The 21,567-nt window shown below is 39.8% G+C and overlaps 1 protein-coding gene, 1 long non-coding RNA gene and 1 pseudogene across 4 annotated transcripts; 2 read left to right on the top strand and 1 right to left on the bottom strand.

The window, feature by feature from the left end:
• The first annotated feature begins 875 nt into the window (after positions 1 to 875).
• Positions 876 to 17,602, top strand: LOC134202841 (uncharacterized). 3 transcript variants are annotated; one of them, XR_009977358.1, is made up of 4 exons: positions 876 to 935; positions 1,002 to 1,069; positions 17,018 to 17,251; positions 17,313 to 17,602. It is a non-coding gene; the product is annotated as an uncharacterized LOC134202841 (long non-coding RNA). The 3 variants fall into 3 exon arrangements; XR_009977356.1 differs by having other exon boundaries at positions 877 to 935; positions 17,042 to 17,251; XR_009977357.1 differs by lacking the exons at positions 876 to 935; positions 1,002 to 1,069 and adding an exon at positions 16,768 to 16,982 and having other exon boundaries at positions 17,042 to 17,251.
• Positions 3,079 to 4,719, bottom strand: LOC134202842 (uncharacterized). The gene is made up of 4 exons (XM_062677827.1): positions 4,445 to 4,719; positions 4,256 to 4,386; positions 3,584 to 4,186; positions 3,079 to 3,422 (listed from the first exon to the last, which is right to left on the bottom strand). The coding sequence occupies exons 1-4, from the start codon at positions 4,548 to 4,550 to the stop codon at positions 3,252 to 3,254; spliced, it is 1,011 nt and encodes a 336-aa protein (XP_062533811.1). The 5' UTR covers positions 4,551 to 4,719; the 3' UTR covers positions 3,079 to 3,251.
• LOC134202840 (small ribosomal subunit protein eS24-like) lies at positions 9,279 to 10,106 on the top strand (annotated as a pseudogene).
• Positions 17,603 to 21,567: the final 3,965 nt, after the last annotated feature.

Here is a 21,567-nt window from a genome sequence, read left to right as displayed (position 1 = left end):
CGGTTCAGTTTTTTATGCAGATTTAGAATATGTAAAAACATCGTTACCCCTAAACAACCCAATTATTATCAATGAACTGTCAAATCGCACTGGTCGCGTCACGCCACATCGCACGTCGCGATTATGGCCCATCCACAATGGTGAGCGCAGCGGCAGGTTTTGACAGAAAATACATGGGTTAACTGTCAAAACGCGCCGCTGCGCTCATCATTGTGGGGGCCCTTTACTCTGGCTTGCCCTAAAAACATGGCGTAGTCTACAAAATAGTATAGTCGGGCCGCCACCAAACCGGACCGCGCGAGTGAGCACTCGCGATGCGACAGGAGTCGCGACAATTCGAATTATGTCATTAGTAGTGCGCATCATGCACACATTGATGCTTTATCATGCGCACTAATTTAAATGAGTTGCGGCATTGTATAACTGTAGATATTATTGTAGGGTGCTGTCAATACGATACACCGCGCGGCTGTTGTAATGTTTCCAAAAGCGCATTTGCACAAGATTCCACGCGGCGTTTCACATTCGAAAGGAACAACCGCACCCTAGGAAACGCCGCAATGTTATTTCCCCATAAGAATCGAGTAAACGGGCAGCTAAAAGCGCGGTGCGTCGTTTCCTGTGGGGAGCACCGCGTGTACTTTTGGGCAAATGCGTTAATAACATTTCTTTAAAAATAATTTTCGATTTTTCTCCATACACGGAATATTTATTTAAATGTTACCATGGAATTTTTTGTCTGTATAATGATGCTCCAAATGGGTAAAATCATCTAACCGTGTATACCGACAATTACCGATTTTCTCGTAATACAATATACCGATTTATCCAAAATGATCTGGCCACCCTGTTGCTGGATGACACTAGAGTTTGCTTGCAGATTCACATCATTCACCAAGTGTATAGACATCAGCATGGTAGAAAATATGCAGCAGGTAAGTTTATTTATTTGAATTTGTGTTTAGATATTTATTCCAATTTTTTTCATTTTATATATCCAGGAAGGTCGTTTTACGGACTCGAAAGGTCGGTCGTTTTACGGAGTTTCCAATCATCATATTCTTAGAAGGTTTGTTTTCAGTATTCCTTAGCGCAAGAGAGGGTTAAATTGCATTGCCCGATTCAGTGAGTTACTATTGGCGCTTTGATGTTGCATGAAGAAGAAGAAGCAGAAAGATGATAATCGAAACAATCTCCACGGGAAAGCATACGAAGAAGTTTTTAAAACTCTTCCCAAAAATTCTAAAAGCAATTTAATTAAAAACGGTAAGCAGTACGGGGTTGGACTTTTCTTCTACTGTATAATAAACACAATATTTCCATTTGAAATTTTATTTTGTAATATTACACTTAATACACAGTACAAGAAAAGTCCAACCCTGTACTGCTACTGTTTTTAATTAAATTGCTTTAGAATTTTGGGAAGAGTTTAAAACTTCTTCGTATGCTTTCTCGTGGAGATTTTTTCGATTATCATCTTCTCTTCTTCTTCATGCAACATCAAAGCGCCAATACTAATAGCAGTTTCTGGGTTGGTAAGAGCAAGCGCACCAATGCACTAAATGCGCTGCTAAAACAGCAGCGCAACTGACGGGTGACCAAATTTGGTAACGCGATAGCAGCGTTGCTATTTTAAACATCTCCAAACGTCAAACATCACCGGTGCGGAATACAGCAACCAAAATAATAACCCAAAATAGTGACCGGTGCGAAAAAGGGTGACTAAGCTAAAATGACAATGCTGCGAGGTTGCTGTTTTGGAAGTGCATTGGTGCGCTTGCTCTAAGGATATAGTTTTGATAACCAAAGTTGATTTGATTTACCTTGCCCTTTGGTTCAGAAAGGGCGCGTTCTGCCAACTTGGTCGAGGCAGATTTCAAGTGTGAACAAGCTACCACTGATGTTCTAAAGTGCCTGAATGACATGTGTAGCTTGTGAGGAGCCCTTGAAGATGTGATGTTGGATCAATATATTGATATTAATCGCAATTTGTAATGACAATTTTTATAATTCACGGTTTTTTTTCTCAATAACACTACATTATTCCGTTACGTATTTAGTTCACTTGAGTTTTAACTATAAAACACAATGTCGGTTTTGATCACAAACACAATGTCGGTAGTAATTACAAACGTATACTTATCAGTATTTTCATTTGATTCGCGATCCTAATTAAAAACTCCGATATAATAATATTCATAGTTTATCGCGTGTAGTCAGAATGTTTTTTTTTTAAATTATAAGACCTAATAATGATCCATAATTTGCATCAGCTGAACCATTCTGAACGGCCGTATTGAGAATATCACCCATAATATTGTCGCGCTCTTCTTAAACGCTCAACTCTTCGCGGTGATAACGCGCAAGCAAAGATTGCGCAGCAGCGCGCCCATAAGCATTTACACAGGGTGTGAGCCTGTGCTGCTTAATTTAATAAGCCGCCGAATGGGGTTGCCATAGTTGAATAGCCGCCGTGTGTAAAGTAAATGAGCGCGCTCCAGCGCAATTCAACGGAGGCTAATTGGGATGATCACGATCTGAGTGTTTATCTTGGGATGCATAATATCTTCTCTGCTTAAATAACAGACCAACAGATGTTGGACTGATTTCCCTCAGTCTCTGGTGCTTGACTTCCCGGGGGAACTTATATTGAGTGTCTTTCGGAAAGAATCTGTGCCCGGGATGGGGGAGTCAATTAAGGCAACATTCGTTTGAATACGGCAAAGATGAAATCAATGCCAAGTTTTTGGAGCGACTTGTCTGCTTTTGTGCGCGTCTCAGCGTCTTTGTATCTTCAAATCGACATGTTTCTGTCATTTTCCACATTTTCATCACTGTGTCCCAAGGGGCATTATTGAGAGCAAGCCACCTGTTTGCTTCAGACTGTTCAGCTTCATGAGGGTTAGCGTTGTTTTCTTTAGCAACTAGTTTTGCCGTATGCTGAAGTTCTCTTCGCTCTCGATCACGTTTCACGCTTTTCAGACGCTTATAAGCCTGATATATCGATCCTCCTGGATTCTTTCTCTCCGGAGGCGTAGCCGGGATGTAGTACATTAGCTGAAGTATAATTATAGTTATTTTTCATATATGGATACCAATACACAATTTTTATACCATATCATTGTTCTCGGCTGGGAATCACAGCTTCACACAATTCACGTAGTTCTCAAGCACCGCCTTCGGTAGCCGACATAATGCTACGTTATTCCCAGCAGAGTGACAGGAAAGATGGTGATTCGCTATGATGCCAGCTAATTCCTTCTGCTATCCTTCGATAACGGTCCTTTCAAGCTGTTCTGGATAATAGCTTGTCCGACATCCGATTTGGCCAGTAGATGACTCAGATCGTCTGGTGAAAAAAATGGAGTGTTGGCAAACTGAGGTTGGAGATCGATTGTTGGCTTAAGAACACCTGAGGAAACCTGTTGAAATAAAAAATAATTATAATTTATTAATTAATTTCAAGTAACATTTTCTATTTTTTGTCTTTCTAGTACATAAGGTGATTACCTAAATGTTATATGAAATCAACTTAGGTCGACGAATTGAGAAATATAGAATAAGTAAATACGCTACTACTTACCCCAACGGCCGATGCATCTTGTTGCTCATATAATAGCGGGCTTATTGCACCAGCAGCTGAAATTCCCATGTTATTGGACACATCCGATAGCTTGGTTACACCACTTATGTTTACCGCTAGCTTGCCTATCTCACCACTATCCTGTTTATCATCCGTGCCGTCGCTCACGAGGCCGTCTGAATCGAGTTCGTCAATTTGCTTCTCGGAATAAGCTTCCTGTTGCACATTCGTAGCTGTACTCGCGAAATCGTTTGAATTCTGTTCGTCAATTTGCTTTTCGAAATCAGCTTCCATCATGTTGTAACAAATTTCATATTTTTGAACAGTGTTGCTAACTGTCACACTTCTACAATTTCTGTCGGTATCGGAACCGAGTGGTTCAACCTTACACATCATCCCACTTGTCGCCCCACCTGTGGGGCAATTATCACCGCCAGTCTTCTCGGACAGTTTTCTCGGATCCGCATCATTGGATTCGATGCACGGGGTATTCATGGTACCGGAGAATTGCTGCGCATCTGGCTGTATGTCTGAGGGTTCAAGCTGAAACATGTACATACTCGGTTCCAACGGTGGAATGCAGCTCTCATTCGGACCAATTGCCTATATTATTGAAAAACCAAGAAAATTTATTCTTTATAAACAATGCTGAAAAAGTGAGCTTATAAGTACCTGAGCAGTTTTCCATTGAGAAATTCGTCGAAACACCTCCTGTCCAGTCCCACTCAACACGGTACCAGCTAACACTGCTTCCCACTCTGATACAGTAAGCGTACCAAAACTCTCGGCCGGGAAATTTTTATCTATAATAAAAATTAATATCCATTATACTTATATTTCAATAAACAAGAAAACTCTTACCACATAATGTGAAAGCAACGTCCGGCGGTAAGCTGGTCTGCAAGCAGATTTTGTAGATATAGTTGAATTTCTCATCGAAAATCCGCAATGGATAAACGGATGTCATATTAACACTTGAAATACACTAAACACTAGAGTTTAAACGGAATAACTTCGACACAATGCGAATGAAATAGTTTTTCAAAACACACGGCACGAGTCGCCATTCACTTTTATGGTTTTTCTAATCAAATTTTCAAGGCATAGCTGAGGTGACAGTTAAACGAAAACAATTCTAAAATAGAATGATTTTCTTATTGGGGCAATGACGGAAAAAATCATTCCGGTTTTTGATGACAATTATACGTAGTTTTCACCTTTTCGAATGTGAATGAAATAATGACGAGAAACAAAAACATTTCATTTTTAAGTGAACAAAAATAACTTCCGCTTGATTATAAAATCATTCGATCGGTTTTGTCATTCAATTAAAGGAATCGTTTGTTTCGTAAAAGACTGAATGACGTTTCATTCAAAAAAGGTGGAGACTTTTTGTTCAGTGTAGCCAACCAGACGCAGCACGCGGGGAAATTCTCACAAAAATAAAATATTTGACACTTCAATTCTTTTTTACAATCAGATGCAGAAAACAAAATCAGTGACAACCTTAGACAACCAGACACAGCATTTGATGAAAAAAATCACAGACAACAGACGTTGAAAATTCTGATTTTTTTTATTAATGAAATTATTAATTAACATTGAAAAAAAAAACACTTGCCACGGGCGCTACTGCGTCCACAAATAAACTAGTAATAATAATATATATAATAGCCCTGTTTGTCTGTCCGGTGACTAGCCAACCAGACACAGCACGCGGGGAAATACTCACAAAAAATAAAAAAATAAAATGTTTTACACTTCAATTCTTTTTTACTATCAGATGCAGAAACCAAAACCAGTAACAACCTTAAACAACTAGACACAGCATGAAAAAAATCACAGACAACAGACGTTGAAAATTTTGATTTTTTATTAATGCAGAAAAAAATCTTGCCACGGGCGCTACTGCGTCCACAAAAAACTAGTATCTTATATTTATTGAAACAAACAAAAATCTGATAGGAAATCTTTTGATTATGAAACCTTGAATTGATGGGTCTAAATGTTATAAAAAAACGGATTTCAAGCAAACACACTTGCGACATATGTTTTCATGTGTTCATTAAACGATCGTGGTTTACAATATAAGAGCGAAGTCAGCAGTGATTCAAATTGTTCAGGGGTTGTCATTTTCAAGATGAATCTGAATCATGCTTTTTCCCAGCAGTGGCTCAAGATTCATTTTTTATAACAGTCGAGATTCAAAAGCTTGAAACTGTTATACCGCTCAGTTCTATTTTCTGCAGGTTTGAACCAAGAATGAATCACGAGATTCAATTATTTTTCAATTGTTTTGGTGCATGAATGCGTAATTTAATATACGAATCAATCCACTTTGCATTTACGGCGCCATCCTTAGCAGCAACATAATCATTAAATGGAATTTTCATTTAATGGAAAAAAATCAAACGTGAATAGAAGACGGCTCGGGACGCCTGTGAGTTTGTTTTATTTTAGTTCAGATTCAGATTAGAATAGTTGCAATGAAATGTGAAAATTTGCAATGAAATTAAATCACTACTAATTTCACTCTTAGAATATTACATTATGGTATACTATTCTACTTGAAATGGTGATGCACTTTTATGTATAAAAATGGGGTGGCCGTCTTGCCTTAGTTGTGCATGCATGCATCTATCATATTTAAGTTATCTTTTAGTAACAAGTGAACGCTCAATGTTAATGTTGGTGATGCTACAATTAATTAGGCCTTCCGAAAATCAAGAACCGCATTGCGCCAACACCTGTGGACTAAAAATGCTTCGCGCTGATGGCATAGTTCCAAGAGCCGAAGAGCATTACCACTATGCTGTGTTGGTTAGCTAGGTTGATATTAGGATTGTGGCTCTAATTATTCTGTATGTATTTCCAACTAAACAGACAGCAAAAGATATAGAATTTCATTTTACTAATTTTCCCTTTTTTTAGCGCATGATGTGACGTTGAATGTACTACAATGAACCTGGGCTATGACTTTTTCGGTTCTTGTTATTCTGTATGTGCTCGCCAACATATCAGACTGCCAAATTAAGTGAAAATTTAATTCAAACAAATAGGAAAGATCCAATAATTACGTAACGCGAAATTCGGCCATTTTCAACCCCCCATGTCACACTTTTTTGTATGGAGCATCTGAATGTTTTATATGAATCGTCATACTTCAGTCAACCTTCCCTCTCCTCTAAGCGTTACGTAATTTATGGATGCTCCCATAGATGAATGCTTGCTTACAATATGGTATGATCGGGGTTCAGCCAAAACGCACCAAGCGGCATTTGACTGACTTGTGATATTTTGTTCGTAAAAGAAAAACGGAACTTATTTCATATAAATTCATACGTACATTTGTTGTAGGCTATCCTCAGTTATGGGGTTGAGTGATATTCGATATGATTAGTGATTAATTAAATCCGCTAAATGAAAGCTTGGCAGAAAAATGACAATTTTGTTGTAGGCGCTTGGTGCGATTTGGCTGAACCCCGGCCATATACCATATTGCAAGGATCACTTGGAAAATCGACTTTTTATCTGAGGCTCGGAGACCAAATTCATATATACCAATCAACTCAGCCCCAAAAACTGAGCACATATTATAAATGTGAGAGCGATTCAAATTTTTACTTTTTTGTTCCTCAATGCTTAAAAGATTGTATTTGCCATTTGAATAATCTTCCTAAATTTTTAGTTAATTTGGAAGAAATTTAAATGAGCATGCGCAGTTTGAAGTTTGTAATAAAATTTTTATGAAAACAGTAACTTTAGCAGAAAGCCGTTTCGAAACGCTGTGCATTGTGGTTTAAGAATATCTGAATACATTGCAACATAGGGAATTGGGCAATGAAACACATAATCTTTGTTGCAAAATATCTTTGAAATACGAAATTGGGAAATAATTTTAGAAAACTAACAAAAGAATGTCACATCAAGATCTCAGCCGTCTGTACCGATTTGAATGAATTTATCTTTAAACGAATGCTATAGTATTGACATTGGACTCATCGATTTTTTTCTGCAGTCCCGCAAATGGTTTTACAGATTCCTGTTAAAAACGCACACAAGGCATATTTTAGAAAACTAAAAAATATTGGCATATCCCTAGTAACATTTAAGTTTTATGCAGGTTTTATGGAAGTCTTGGAGAGCGAATTGCGGTTTTCATGACCATTATAAAACCAAAATGTTACTTGGGATCAATATTTGAGCCGTTTGTAAGCCGATTTAAACTCATTTGTACTTAAAAGAAAGCTATTGTATTGCCATTGAACTGGTTTCGGCATAGCTGTCTGTTTTGTATCAGGCTCGGTATCAGAGCAATGGTAGAGCAATCGATCCGACTTCCGGAAGAATTTGGAGAATGTGGAACATCTGGTTTGCGCATGGCTGAAGAAGAATCGTACGCGTGGGCTCTAGGAACCAACACGGGTATGATTGGTTGCTATTTGTTTTGAATCAAGCGTAGTTGACTTGGAAGAGCAATCGATAGACCGGTAGTCCTCTACGAACACGAGACCTGGACGATGCTCGTGGAGGACCAACGCGCACTTGGACGCGACGGAAAGTGCTGCGTACCATCTATGGTGGGGTGCAGATGGCGGACGGTACGTGGAGGAGGCGAATGAACCACGAGTTGCATGAGCTGCTGGGAGAACCATCCATCGTTCACACCGCGAAAATCGGACGACTGCGGTGGGCCGGGCACGTAGCCAGAATGTCGGACAGTAACTCGGTGAAAATAGTTCTCGACAACGAGCTGTGCAGCGGGCAAGGTGGATCGATGAGGTGGAGGATGACTTGCGGACCCTCCGTAGACTGCGTGGTTGGCGACGTGTAGCCATGGACCGAGCCGAATGGAGAAGACTCTTGTATACTGCACAGGCCACTTCGGCCTTAGTCTGAATCTGGGTGGTGCGAATAGAATCGATTTGGTTGTCAAACTGAAGCCAAACTTTTCTATTGTGCCGGAGCCAAACATTGAAGATTGTGGTTATGTTCGTTTCAGATCCTATATTGAGAAGTATTGTTATTAGTTGGGAAAAAAATAAAAATAAACTTAGATTGAATTTTGTATTCTTTGTAACAAATATTATCACATTATATTTCGAGTTGAAAATTAGTAGGAATGCATTTAAAAAGCACTCGGTACGAAATTTCACGAGATGCAACAGCTGATTGGAGCAGGAATGTATGTAAACCATCGTAAAGTCATGTAGAGTCTCGCGCATTAGTGCGCCTTCATGCAGCATGGAAAGAGAAATTCGAAGAGCGGGAAATGTTTGACAGCCAAGTAACTGCAAAATAATTTTGCTTATGGGATTGATTTCAAAATATCCCTCTACTCGCTTGAGAGCAGAAAAGCGGCTCTATCCGCAGCACCCAGGTCTGAATAAATAAATAATAATGTGTTAAGCACTTCATTTATCTGAAAATCTGTGGATCTGATGCAAAGTTTGAAAACGACAAAACATAAGACAAAAACTGTGACCTATTGGAGAATAAATAAATTGTTTTAACTGCAAACAGAATAATATTACATGATTACAGCCATTGCACTATTTTCGCGAGGGATAATTTTCAGAGTGTAAACTACGCATGCGGTAATAAACTGTACAATATTTTTTAGCAACGAAACCAACGATAAAAAAAACTGCACCAGATTGAGATCCTAATGATATACATGTCGAAGTTCCCAGCAAGGAAGGTTACTCTAACTTTAGCATAATGTGCATCTATCCTGTTAGATAGTTACACTAACATTCTCACTAACAGTTAGGGTAAAGTGAGGCTAAAGTTACGCTAGAATGACACACTTTTGTTAGGTATGTTTATGCTTGGTGCATAATTTCATCTAACCTGTTACACTCATGTTACATTAACGTTAGATATGTTTCGCTTTGGCCGGTTAGGCAGTTGTTGGGGTAGTTTCGGGTGGGATTTCATGCTGGTTTATTTACATCTAGCTGTCATACGAGCAAAAAGTGCATGTATTGGCGCGAAATAAAAACAACCAATACATAAGTACACTTTTGCTCCGAATGACAGCTAGATGCAAATGAACTAATTTAAGAATAGTGTAATTTATTTTAAATTCGTGTATTTCATGTGCAAATAATTCATAGTATGCTGTTTAATTATAATGTTTTGCTATAGTGCATTCGCGAAGACGGTTCGTACCTAATCTATTAAAGGAGATGCACCAAAATGTCGACCGCAACGATCCGTATCTGCAGGTACATTACCAACCATCTGCTTAGCCGTGAAAAGATGATCTGCGACGTCTTGCGTCCGGGTCTGGCTTGGGTCCCGAAGGAGGAAATCCGTGGTTGGCCGTCATGTACAAAACCATCTCCGATTTAGTATTCGTGTTCTGACTCCGAACCAACTTTGGCGGTGGCAAGTCGACCAGCTTTGTGCTGATCTACGACATGCCAAGAAGTTCGAACCCAAGCGCAAGGAAAGCAGGAACCGTATGAAGATGCGCGGTACCAAGAAGGCCAAGGTTGGAGTGGCTGTGAAGAAGTAAGCGGATTGTTTAGAGTTGGCTTTTCAGTACGGTGAACTTTTAATTCCTTCGAATTAAATGGAGATATAACTTCATGGTATAATAATAAAAAATAGCAATTTGAATCATATTAGACTTCAGCTTATTTCTCTGAAAGTTTGATTCTAAATTCACACTTAATCTAAATTGAATTTATTCCTCTATTCCCCCAGGTAACCTTCCGTGGATTCTCCAGGGACTACATCGGATCTTCCTGCAGGGATGATTCTATAATTTCTATATGAGAATTGATCGTAAATTTTAAGCAAGAGTTCCTAGGTGATTCCTCTGCAAATCACTTGATAAAGTCGGTGGCAAGTCGACTGGTTTAAGGCTGATTTACGACCCCCTGGACATTGCCAAAATGAACTCTAGCACTGATTGGGTCGCCATGGAATGTTCGAGGAGATGACGCGAGAACCGTATGAAGAAGGTGTGTGGTACCAAGAAGATCAAGGTCGGACAGGCCGTGAACGAGTAAGCTGGTTGCTTGGAGTAGTGTTTTAACTCCGGTGCTTTATGATGCCATCGAAATTAATTCTAAGATAAAAATAATAATGAAAACATCATTTAAAATCATATCAGACTTATTTCATTGAAATTTTGACTCTCAATCTAAATGGAATTTATTCTTCAATTTAAATCAATAAATTACACAAAGAAATTTTCAGGAAATTCTTCCTGTAGAGAAGCTTTTGTAATTACATAAGGGAATTATTTTGGTAATGTCTTCACGATTTCATTTGTAAACTCCTCCTCGGGAGTGCTGTTGGGTTTCCTCCTGGAGTTCCTTTGGAAAGTCCTTTAGAATTTTCTTCCAGGAATTAATCTGAAAGTAATTCCTCTGAGCATTCTACCGTAAATCTATCAATTAATTCCTCCGGGAGTTTCTCTGGGATTTCGAAAAGAACAGCATGTTGGAATTCCTCAAGATGTTCCACCAGTGAATCGATTTTCCCCAGTAATTCATTCAAAAGTTCGTCTACAAATTTATTTGGGAATACATCTATAAATTCCACCAGTTGCTCTGAAAATTTCACCAAAAGTTGCTCAGCGAATTTCTCCATGAGTATATCTCGGATTCCCTTGAGAAGTTCATCAAGAAATTCCTCCAGCTGTAACATCAAATGTTACTTTGAGAATTCGTACATTTGACGTATTTTTTTACTGTTCTTTCAGGAGTTCCTCTAGGAATTACTCCAGAAACTGATTGGCAAATTCCTCCAGGAGCTCTTCTAGAAATGTATCCAGAAATTAATCTGGAAATTCCTTCAGCAGTTTCCTGGGAATTCCTCCAGGATTTTATCTGAGAATTACTTTCGGGAGATTCCTCCAGGAGCTCCTCTAGGAATTTCTTCAGGAGCTCTTCAAAAAAAATCCTGCAGGAGCTCCTCCTAGAGATTCGCTGAAAATTCTTCCAGAAATTCCTTCAAGAAACTACTGGAAATTCCTCCACAAGTTCTGCCGGAAATCTTCTAGGTACTGTACCAGGAAACTATCTGGGAATTCTAACAGAAAACTATCTGGGAATTCCTCTGAGAATTTTTCCATAAACGCATTTGGTAATTCCTTCAGAAGTTCCTCTAAAAGATACTCAAGGAATTCCTCCAGCAATCTCTTATAGGATTTCATTCGGGAGTTGTTCAAGAAAATCCTCCAGGTGTTCCTCTGGTATTTGTTCATGAAGTCCCTCTGGGATTTCTTCCAGAAGAGCATCTTGAAATTCCTGGAGCAACTGCCGAACGAATTCCTGGAGCAACTGCCGAACGAATTCTTGGGGAAACTTCCGAAGGAATTCCTAGAGGAACTTCCAAAGAAACTCCTGGAGGAACTTCCAAACGAATTCCTGGAGGAACTTTCGGGGGAATTCCCAAATGAATTCCTGGAGAAGCTTCCGAAGAAATTCCTGGAGGAACTTCCTAAGGAATTCCTTCTGGATTTCCTCCTGGAATTTGGGAATTTCTTCGGAAATTAAGCCCAAAACACAATATTAGCTGAACGGCAACGGAAACGGCTGACTGGATAGTTAGTTGACTCCTTCGGGAATTTCTTCAAGAACTCCTTCGGGAATTTCTCCGGAAATTTCTTTGGAAGTTCCTCCAGGAATTCCTTCGGAAGTTCCTCCAAGAATTCCTTCGTAAGTTCCTCCAGGAATTCCTTCGGAAGTTCCTCCAGGAATTCCCCCGAAAATTCCTCCAGGAATTCCTTCGGAAGTTCCTCTAGGAGTTTCTTTGGTAGTTCCTCCAGGAATTCCTTCGGAAGTTCCCCCAGGAATTCTTTCAGAAGTTCCTCCAGGAAATTCTTCGGAAGTTTCTCCAGGAATTCCTTCGGGAATTCATAGAGGAATTCACGGCGGAATTCCTGGAGGAATTCACGGAAGTTTCTCCAGGAATTCCTTCGGAAGTTCCTCCAGGAATTTCTTCGGAAGTTCCTCCAGGAATTCCTTCGGAAGTTCCTCCAGGAATTCCTTCGGAAGTTCCTCCAGGAATTCTTTCGGAAGTTTCTCCAGGAATTCCTTCGGGAGTTCCTCCAGGAATTTCTTCGGAAATTCCTCATAGAGGAATTCACGGCGGAATTCCTGGAGGAATTCACGGAGGAATTTCTGGAGGAATTAACGGAGGAATTCCTGAAGGAATTCACAGAGGAATTACTGGAGGAAGTTCCTCAAGGAATTCTCCCGAAAATTCCTCCAGGAATTCCTTCGGAAGTTCCTCTAGGAGTCTCTTTGGAAGTTCCTCCAGGAATTCCTTCGGAAGTTTCTCCAGGAATTCCTTCGGGAGTTCCTCCAGGAATTTCTTCGGAAGTTCCTCCAGGAGTTCCTTCGGAAGTTCCTCCAGGAATTCCCCCGAAAATTCTTCCAGGAATTCCTTCGGAAGTTCCTCTAGGAGTTTCGTTGAAAGTTCCTCTAGGAATTCCTTCGGAAGTTCCCCCAGGAATTCCTTCGGAAGTTCCCCCAGGAATTCTTTCGGAAGTTCCTCCAGGAAATTCTTCGGAAGATTCTCCAGGAATTCCTTCGGAAGTTCCCCCAGGAATTCTTTCGGAAGTTCCTCCAGGAAACTCTTTGGAAGTTTCTCCAGGAATTCCTTCGGGAGTTCCTCCAGGAATTTCTTCGGAAGTTCCTACAGGAATTCCTCCGAAAGTTCCTCCAGGAATTCTTTCGAAAGTTCCTCCAGGAATTCATTCAGAAATTCCTCTAGGAGTTTCTTTGAAAGTTCTTCCACTAATTCTTCCGAAAGTTCTTCCACTAATTCTTCCGAAAGTTCCTCCAGGAATTTCTTCGGAAGTTCCTCAGGAAATCCTTCGGAAGTTCCTCCAGGAATTCCTTCGGAAGTTTCTCCAGGAATTCCTTCGGAAGTTTCTTCAGTAATTCTTTCGGAAGTTCCTCCAGGAATTCCTTCGGAAGTTTCTCCAGGAATTTCTTCGGGAGTTCCTCCAGAAATTTCTTCGGAAGTTCTTCCAGGAATTCCTTCTGAAGTTCTTTCACGAATTCCTTCGGAAGTTCCTCCTGGAGGAATTTCTGGAGGAATTCTTAGAGGAATTCACGGCGGAATTCCTGGAGGAATTCACAGAGGAATTTCTGGAGGAATTTACGGAGGAATTCCTGGAGGAATTCACAGAGGAATTACTGGAGGAAGTTCCTCCAGGAATTCCCCCGAAAATTCCTCCAGGAATTCCTTCGGAAGTTCCTCTAGGAGTTTCTTTGGAAGTTCCTCCAGGAATTCCTTCGGAAGTTCCCCCAGGAATTCTTTCGGAAGTTCCTCCAGGAATTCCTTCGGAAGTTTCTTCAGTAATTCTTTCGGAAGTTCCTCCAGGAATTCCTTCGGAAGTTTCTCCAGGAATTTCTTCGGGAGTTCCTCCAGAAATTTCTTCGGAAGTTCTTCCAGGAATTCCTTCTGAAGTTCTTTCACGAATTCCTTCGGAAGTTCCTCCTGGAGGAATTCCTGGAGGAATTCACAGAGGAATTCACGGCGGAATTCCTGGAGGAATTCACGGAGGAATTTCTGGAGGCATTTACGGAGAAATTCCTGGAGGAATTCACAGAGGAATTACTGGAGGAAGTTCCTCCAGGAATTCCCCCAAAAATTCCTCCAGGAATTCCTTCGAAAGTTCCTCTAGGAGTTTCTTTGGAAGTTCCTCCAGGAATTCCTTCGGAAGTTCCCTTAGGAATTCTTTCGGAAGTTCCTCCAGGAAATTCTTCGGAAGTTTCTCCAGGAATTCCTTCGGGAGTTCCTCCAGGAATTTCTTCGGAAGTTCCTCCAGGAATTCCCCCAAAAATTCCTCCAGGAATTCCTTCGAAAGTTCCTCTAGGAGTTTCTTTGGAAGTTCCTCCAGGAATTCCTTCGAAAGTTCCTCCAGGAAATTCTTCGGAAGTTTCTCCAGGAATTCCTTCGGGAGTTCCTCCAGGAATTTCTTCGGAAGTTCCTCCAGGAATTCCCCCGAAAATTCCTCCAGGAATTCCTTCGGAAGTTCCTCTAGGAGTTTCTTTGGAAGTTCCTCCAGGAATTCCTTCGGAAGGAGTTCACGAAGGGATTCTTGGAGGAATTCCCGAAGGAATTCCTGGTGGAATTCCCGGAGGAATTTCTGATGGATTTCCCGGAGGAATTCCTGGTGGAATTCCCGTAGGAATTCTTGGTGGAATTCCCGTAGGAATTCCTGGTTGAATTTCCGTAGGAATTCCTGGTGGAATTCCCGGAGGAATTCCTGGTGGAATTCTCGGAGGAATTCCCGGAGGAAATCCTGTGAAATTCCCGGAGAAAATCCTGGTGGAATTCCCGGCGGAAATCCTGGTGAAATTCCCGGCGGAAATCCTGGTGGAATTCCCGGAGGAATTCCTGCTAATAAAATATGGCACATTACAGTGAGCTAGGCATGTAGTGCGTATGTCGGAAGAGAGTCCAGCAAAAGGGATATTTAGTGAATTCCTCCGGGATTTAAGGAGTAGAATGGATTTAAGGACGACTTTTAAGAAGAACTGCAGATGCCACTCCGGCCTTTGTACGAATAAATAATAATAATTCTCAGCCATAACAAAAACATAACTCACCATACATCTCCGTTATACCACGGAACATCCTCAGCAAATCCCTTATCTTATTCGGCAGCCCATAGAATGGGCCCAGGGACTGGAAGTGCGATGAAACCAATGGTGCCGACTTCCTCGCCACCCGCTTTTGACACTCCTCTGTCACTTGTCCGTCCATCCAGCCAGTTCATCAGTTAACTTTTAGTCAAAACTACTACCCAGCTGAACCTTGGTCGATGCGGGAACCGGTAGCAAGCGTTTTCCTCTCCGATGTATTGACGCTGTTCGTCGAGATACTTTCGCTCCTGTAACTACGAGCACATTATCAACGCCAACGGAGCTGCTTGAACAACGTATGTCTCAATCGGCTTGGGAGGTTCCTTTTAAGTAATTTAGCTCGTGTTAGAATCTGATGGTTCAGACAGTTTCCAGATCGGTCATCCTAGAATGCATACATAACATTTATTTAACACATTTATCTTTCTACCTCTCGACCTATTTACCGGTATACACCTATACCGTTTTGCGCATCGCATATTCATTTTCGTTATTGATCTTGATGAACTTGCTTAGCCGTTGGTGGGAACTGCAAATGAACAAAAAAGAAAACGATTTGATTATGATATTCTAGAACCAATCAATAACAGTCATTAACCTTTTCGATAGCGCTTGAAAACACGGGAGAGCCGGAATCGAAAACCAACAATTTGCACAGCACCAAACACCAATGGTACTGTGGCGGAAGGGAACTGGTCACGGCGCGAATCTTCTTGTCACTGAATATTTAACTTCTCCACAGCAACGCACTCGGACGAAGGAAGTAGTATCATGGTACACCGCATATCTCAGCTCCGGATCAGCCGATCAACACAGACACACGATTTTACGGGAAATATTCCTGCTAAGAGAACGCAGAATGACCACAATAACCGTGTGAACACGCGACTTTTATTCCGAAGTTGAACTCCGTATTTTTGTTTTTTGTTTTTTTTTACTGCAAACGTCGTTGTACAGTCGTCCAGTCAAGAGAAGAACTGAAAGAGCAAATAAAATAAAGAAACAGTATCAGCATAAAAACATAAAAAATTTATGTTTTGGAAAGGTAGCATACCTAACTGGAGTCTAACATCTCACAAATTGTTTCCTGGGTTATTTTTCACTAGACAACAATCTAAAAACAGTTCAATTGACTCGCTCTGAAATGTTGTTCCACTCGCCCCTTGTATGTGAAAATGCAAGGCCAAGTGAACATTGTAGATTTGACTGATGTACAACTGATTTTCCACAGCCGGAAGTTGACAGGTAGACCAGTGCCGCTCGTTCAACATCCAGCAGCCTACCAGGAACTGCTGTTTTCGAAGGTTCCGGAATTACAGCACAATGAAATGCGATGGCCAAACCAGAGGCAGCTGAATTCCTCCTATTTACTTGTCATAAGACGGGTTCGTACCATTCCACTTATTTCCACCACTTGATTGTAAGTTGACAGATACGTATTTCGACCTCAACAGTAAGGCCGTCTTCAGTGTCTCTGTACTTGACCCGACTTCAGTTCCAATTAGGCTTTCTTCGAGCGTGTACGTACACGCACACTTCACGCACACTTTTACTCAGTTTGTTTGCAACCACGAGCAGCTGTCACGGCAAAATCAAATGGGATTATTTGCAACCACAAACTGTGCGTACGTGTTGGTGAGAAATGTCGGCGAGACCCTAATACGTATCTGTCAAGTTACAATCAAGTGGTGGAATTAAATGGGATAGTACGAACTCGTCTTATGACAAGTGAAGACATTCCACTAAAAAGCTCAAAAATAATTTTCTCCTCCTATTTAGTAAGTTTAAATTTTATTCTCATCCATTTCCAAAGTGACCTTTTTTCTCCTCGCAACAGTTGGGTATACGTCGTAACAGTTGATTCTACGTTCCGGGAAATAACTGTTCCCATACACTGTGGCACCTTTTGATATTCAAGTACACTTGATGTTCCGTTACAACGCGCTCGATGCCGGCATTGGACAAAATGCCCTATATATGAATGGATTACTGTTGGCTGGACTGCTAGTTTACGATCGAATATTGCCGGATCACGCGCACCTGTCAGGTAAGGTATATCATTATATTGAACAATAACAATGGAAGATAATTTTGTAAATAATTCTCAGGTGTTCGACACGGCGCTTCGAGTCTAACGGATCATGCTGGATCTGAGAATATGGTCGCAATATCTTGAGTTGCTGGGAGAATTTGATATCCCGATTCCTTTCCGACGCTCGCCAATAGCAGTCCGTTTCTTCATCACCACATGGTGCAGCTGCTGGTACCAGCACGACACTAGTTATTAATGTATTCTAAATTATATTATGCTCAATGAATTGCCTACTTTGAGCGAGATTACAGCGGCACACTAGGAGTTAACTTTCTGAAATCAGTATGGCGAAAGGCATCTAAGGTTGAATTTCTCGAAATTAAACACTTTAATCGAAAAAGTATTTGGTAGGCGTAGTAGCGGACACCTTCCTGCTTAACTGGTACCAAATAGTTTTCTCGAAAAAGTTCCTACTTTCGAGAAAATCCGCGTTAGATGTCTTTCGCCATACACATTTCTGGGAGTTAACTCATGCTGGCTATTTGCGCATACACGATAGCGCCTGGATGCTGGCAGCGGTGGGTAGGAAACCAGCCACTGCCAATAATTCATTCCATTTATTTTATATTTTGTTTTAATAAATTTGCTTCTTTGCTTGTTTTCAATTAAATTTCAATGTTATTTATTATCATATAAATAATTGAAAATCCTATCAAAACAAAACGACGAAAAAAATACCCAAATTTGGGTGAATATTACCGATAAATTTCTCCCATTCAAGTACCCATTCAAGTACCCATATATGGGTGAAGTCGGTTTACTCATATATGGGTAAAGGATATTTCACCCATATCTAGGTATGTGCACTTTTTGGCGATTTTAGGTACTCTTCACCCATATTTGGGTGAACTGAACTAAGCGTGCATAATTGTGAGTATTACAGGTGGGCGGAACGACGCCATGTTTTTGCAGCCAACATCTCAAAGTAAAATGCATGGTAGTATTTGTTTTGTTTACAAAAATCTGATTTGATTCTGATTTGGATCCAGAAATGTCAGTGGGGACCATTTGCGCAATGTTGGCTGCAAAACAAACCCATTGTGCGAGATATGGATGACACCAGCTGGAGTATTATAGCTTAGATAATTAATACATAGATACACCACTCAATGTGAACACCTGGCAACAAAATAGCAGCGCTTTTCACATGACTATCGGTCGGCTGTCTGAAACATGTTGGGTGCAGAACTGTCAAATCGTATGGATTTTTCCTTCAATGACAATAAGCGCCCTATCCTTGCCAGCAAAAGATGTTCCGGACAGCGACGACAGCAACAATCTTTATCTTGCAACTAAAATATCTTTTGTTTACACAAGATTTCGTACATTCAATATATTTAAGTGCGATTCAAACGCCGGGATTAATTCACGTAATTTCAAATGGGAATGAATTACTACTGTCTTATAGAATTGAGAATTCGGTAAACGAATTACCGAAGTAGGTAATTTTTACTAAGTATAAACATCCCATATCGACATGAAAGACTTCCTTTCATTATGTTCTCTTTCTTCAATGTTTAAGCCAATTTTGCATGTGTTGCAATACTATAAACATCCCATATCGACATGAAAGACTTCCTTTCATTATGTTCTCTTTCTTCAATGTTTAAGCCAATTTTACATTTGTTGCAATACTTTAATCCGGTTAAATGAATTTATCCGTGCACGTGTCAAATGTCAATTTTAATTGTCAAAATAAAATGCACCGGACTGATTTTATTAAAATGCGCACCCCACAGCGTTTAATTCACCCAACGACCGATAGAGGTGCTGAGTACACTGTTTCCTCTCGATTTCAAGCAGGGATGCCCCAGTGAGCGATCTATGTATTAATTCAATACTAAATTTTCAAAACGACTTATCTGCTTTTGTAAACAAAGATTCAAACGTCGATTTGACGAATCTGATCGCACTCCCACGCAAACCAACACCACCAAAACGTAAGTGAGGGTTTCTGCTACCTGTTGATGGTGTTAGTTTGCGTGGGAGTGCTATCAGATTCGTCGAATCGACGTTTCAATCTTTGTTTACGAAAGCAGATAAGTCGTTTTGAAAATTTGGTATTGAATTATCTAAGATTATAGTAATGTGTAATGTGATAGAATTTACTCAATGTGTCGAATTGAACTCAAATTTGAGTGGGTGAGCTTAAAAGTGTGTGATCAAAATTTAATTCGCCTGATTGCTAGCAACACATACAACATGGGTTTGCGACATTGAAATAGGATCTGTGATGTGGTATGCCAGATGAAAAATTCCATAAAACAATTAAATTGCACCAATAAAGAATGCGAAATGTTCCATAAATTACATCATTTTGAATTATAGAGACAGTTGACCATCAGGGTGCACTTATCCACTGTAGTGTTTTAAAAAATCAAGGGGCTTCGAATGGAAGAAAAAAACATTATAAACTCATTTTTTAAGGACATTACTCGTACTGTTAAGGAATTATTGTTCATTTTCCATGGAACATTCTATATTATTTATGGAACATTCTATATTTTTTATGGAACATTTTCAACATAAGAATGGAACATGTTATGATATCTGTGGAACTTTTTCCTACTAGTTATGGAAAATTTTGTTTTATTTGATGGCGCATTTTGCATATTTTATGGAACATTTCAGTATTAATTATGGAACATTTGTTATTTTTTATTGGCACTTTCCCATTTTACATTGGAAATTACTTTCGAATTTATCTGCTTGTTTTCTTTTTATTAAGGTTTCAAACTTGCTTTTCTATGGACAATTTCCACTTAATTATTGATACACTGGCCTGTTTATTGTGGGGTACTTTCAGCCTTTTAATTGAACAAAGTGAATAAAAAACGTGTAAAAAGACATTTTCCCATAAATAAATAAATATGTTCAAGTGCGTGAACTGCGTGAACTTTTGGGCGGATATAAATAGGGGAACTGCTCCTGGGATTCTTCTCATGGCTCCGATATTCATCCCATCAAAAGCAAAGCAATGGAAAGGAATTTGGATTGATTATTATTTTTGTGATCCTTTTCAGCTGTGAGCACGCATGTTGACAAAAAGAGGCGGCGAAATTGATGCTGTATTTCTTTGTTTCCCGATGAGATGAATATATTTATTTTCAGTGAGATGGAGATCGGAAAAGTTCCCCTATTTAATTATTCCGTATAGAATTCATGTAAAAGAGATTTTATATTTTACAAAAATTCATCTGTTTCTACAAAAGTTTTTTTTGGAGAACACTCAGAAGCATGAAATTAAAATTCTCCAGGATTCGCTAATTTTTTTACCTAGCTACCTCTCCTGATAAAGGTAGCCTCACACCTCGGGAAAATTTTCGCCGGATTTCGGGCCCCGTGCATTTTTGATTTTCAAGAATCTCCCGGAGGAATTGTTCAAGGTACTTCCGGGGGAATTTATGTACGAAACTTGCGGAGCAATTCCTGAAGGAAACTTCGAGTAAGTTCCTGTATTCCAAAAGGATTCCCTGAAGGAATTATTGTAGGAATTTCCAAATTAATTCCTGAAGCAACTTCAAGAGAAAATCCTGGAACAGTATTCAAAGATATTCCTACATAGAAGAATTTCCAAAGGAATTCATCTCGAAAGGATCCCTTGAAAAACATATGGTGGAATGCCTGAAAATTCAAGAAAGAATTACTGAAAGAATGTCTGAAGTAATTTCTGGCAGAATTCCCGAAGAAAGCACGAAAGAGTTTTTGGAAGAATTTCATAAGAATTTCGGTATTCCTCAATTATATTTTTCTGACAATTCCTAGTGGATTTTGTGAACGGGTTTCAAGGGGAATTCCCAAACTACATAATTCCATCCACCGACCTAATTTAGGACACAAAATGTGAGGAAAACCTGAATGAACTTATGAATACATAACTTCCCTAACAATTATTTTTAAAATTGAATCTAGACAACAGTACTGGATTAATTTCATTTAAAACTACAATTACAAATATCACAAAATCCCCAACAAAAAAAAAGATTTTCAATGCGCATTTTATTTTAATAAACAGACAGTTTCGTTTCTCCCTTCTGCTTGTTTATTCCGCCCAGTCCCACCCACCCACGTGGTTTTGACAGTTGAAGTGCATTTGTATTGGTGAACCCGGTGCGAAACCGTGAAACAACACAGTGCGAACCCAACAGCTTTGGGGTTGGAACTAGTGCGAACCTAGTTCCAACCTGAGCGAATAAAAAAACACTTTGACAGCACTTAGGTTGGAACTGGTTCCAACCTAGGTTGGAACTTTTTAAAAACGAATTCGACAT

The sequence above is a fragment of the Armigeres subalbatus genome, unplaced genomic scaffold, assembly GCF_024139115.2.
Source record: "Armigeres subalbatus isolate Guangzhou_Male unplaced genomic scaffold, GZ_Asu_2 Contig1460, whole genome shotgun sequence".
NCBI lineage: Eukaryota > Metazoa > Arthropoda > Insecta > Diptera > Culicidae > Armigeres > Armigeres subalbatus.
Note: the sequence above shows the minus strand (reverse complement) of the source record. Positions and strands in the feature narration are given on the sequence as shown.

Bases quoted from the DNA above. Each gene is read 5' to 3' on its own strand.
- LOC134202842 (XM_062677827.1), bottom strand. From the start codon at position 4,550: ATGACATCCGTTTATCCATTGCGGATTTTCGATGAGAAATTCAACTAT. The intron at 4,387-4,444 runs GTAAGAGTTTTC...TTTTTATTATAG, and splicing joins CGTTGCTTTCACATTATGTG to ATAAAAATTTCCCGGCCGAG. The intron at 3,423-3,583 runs GTAAGTAGTAGC...TTATTTCAACAG, and splicing joins AAGATGCATCGGCCGTTGGG to GTTTCCTCAGGTGTTCTTAA.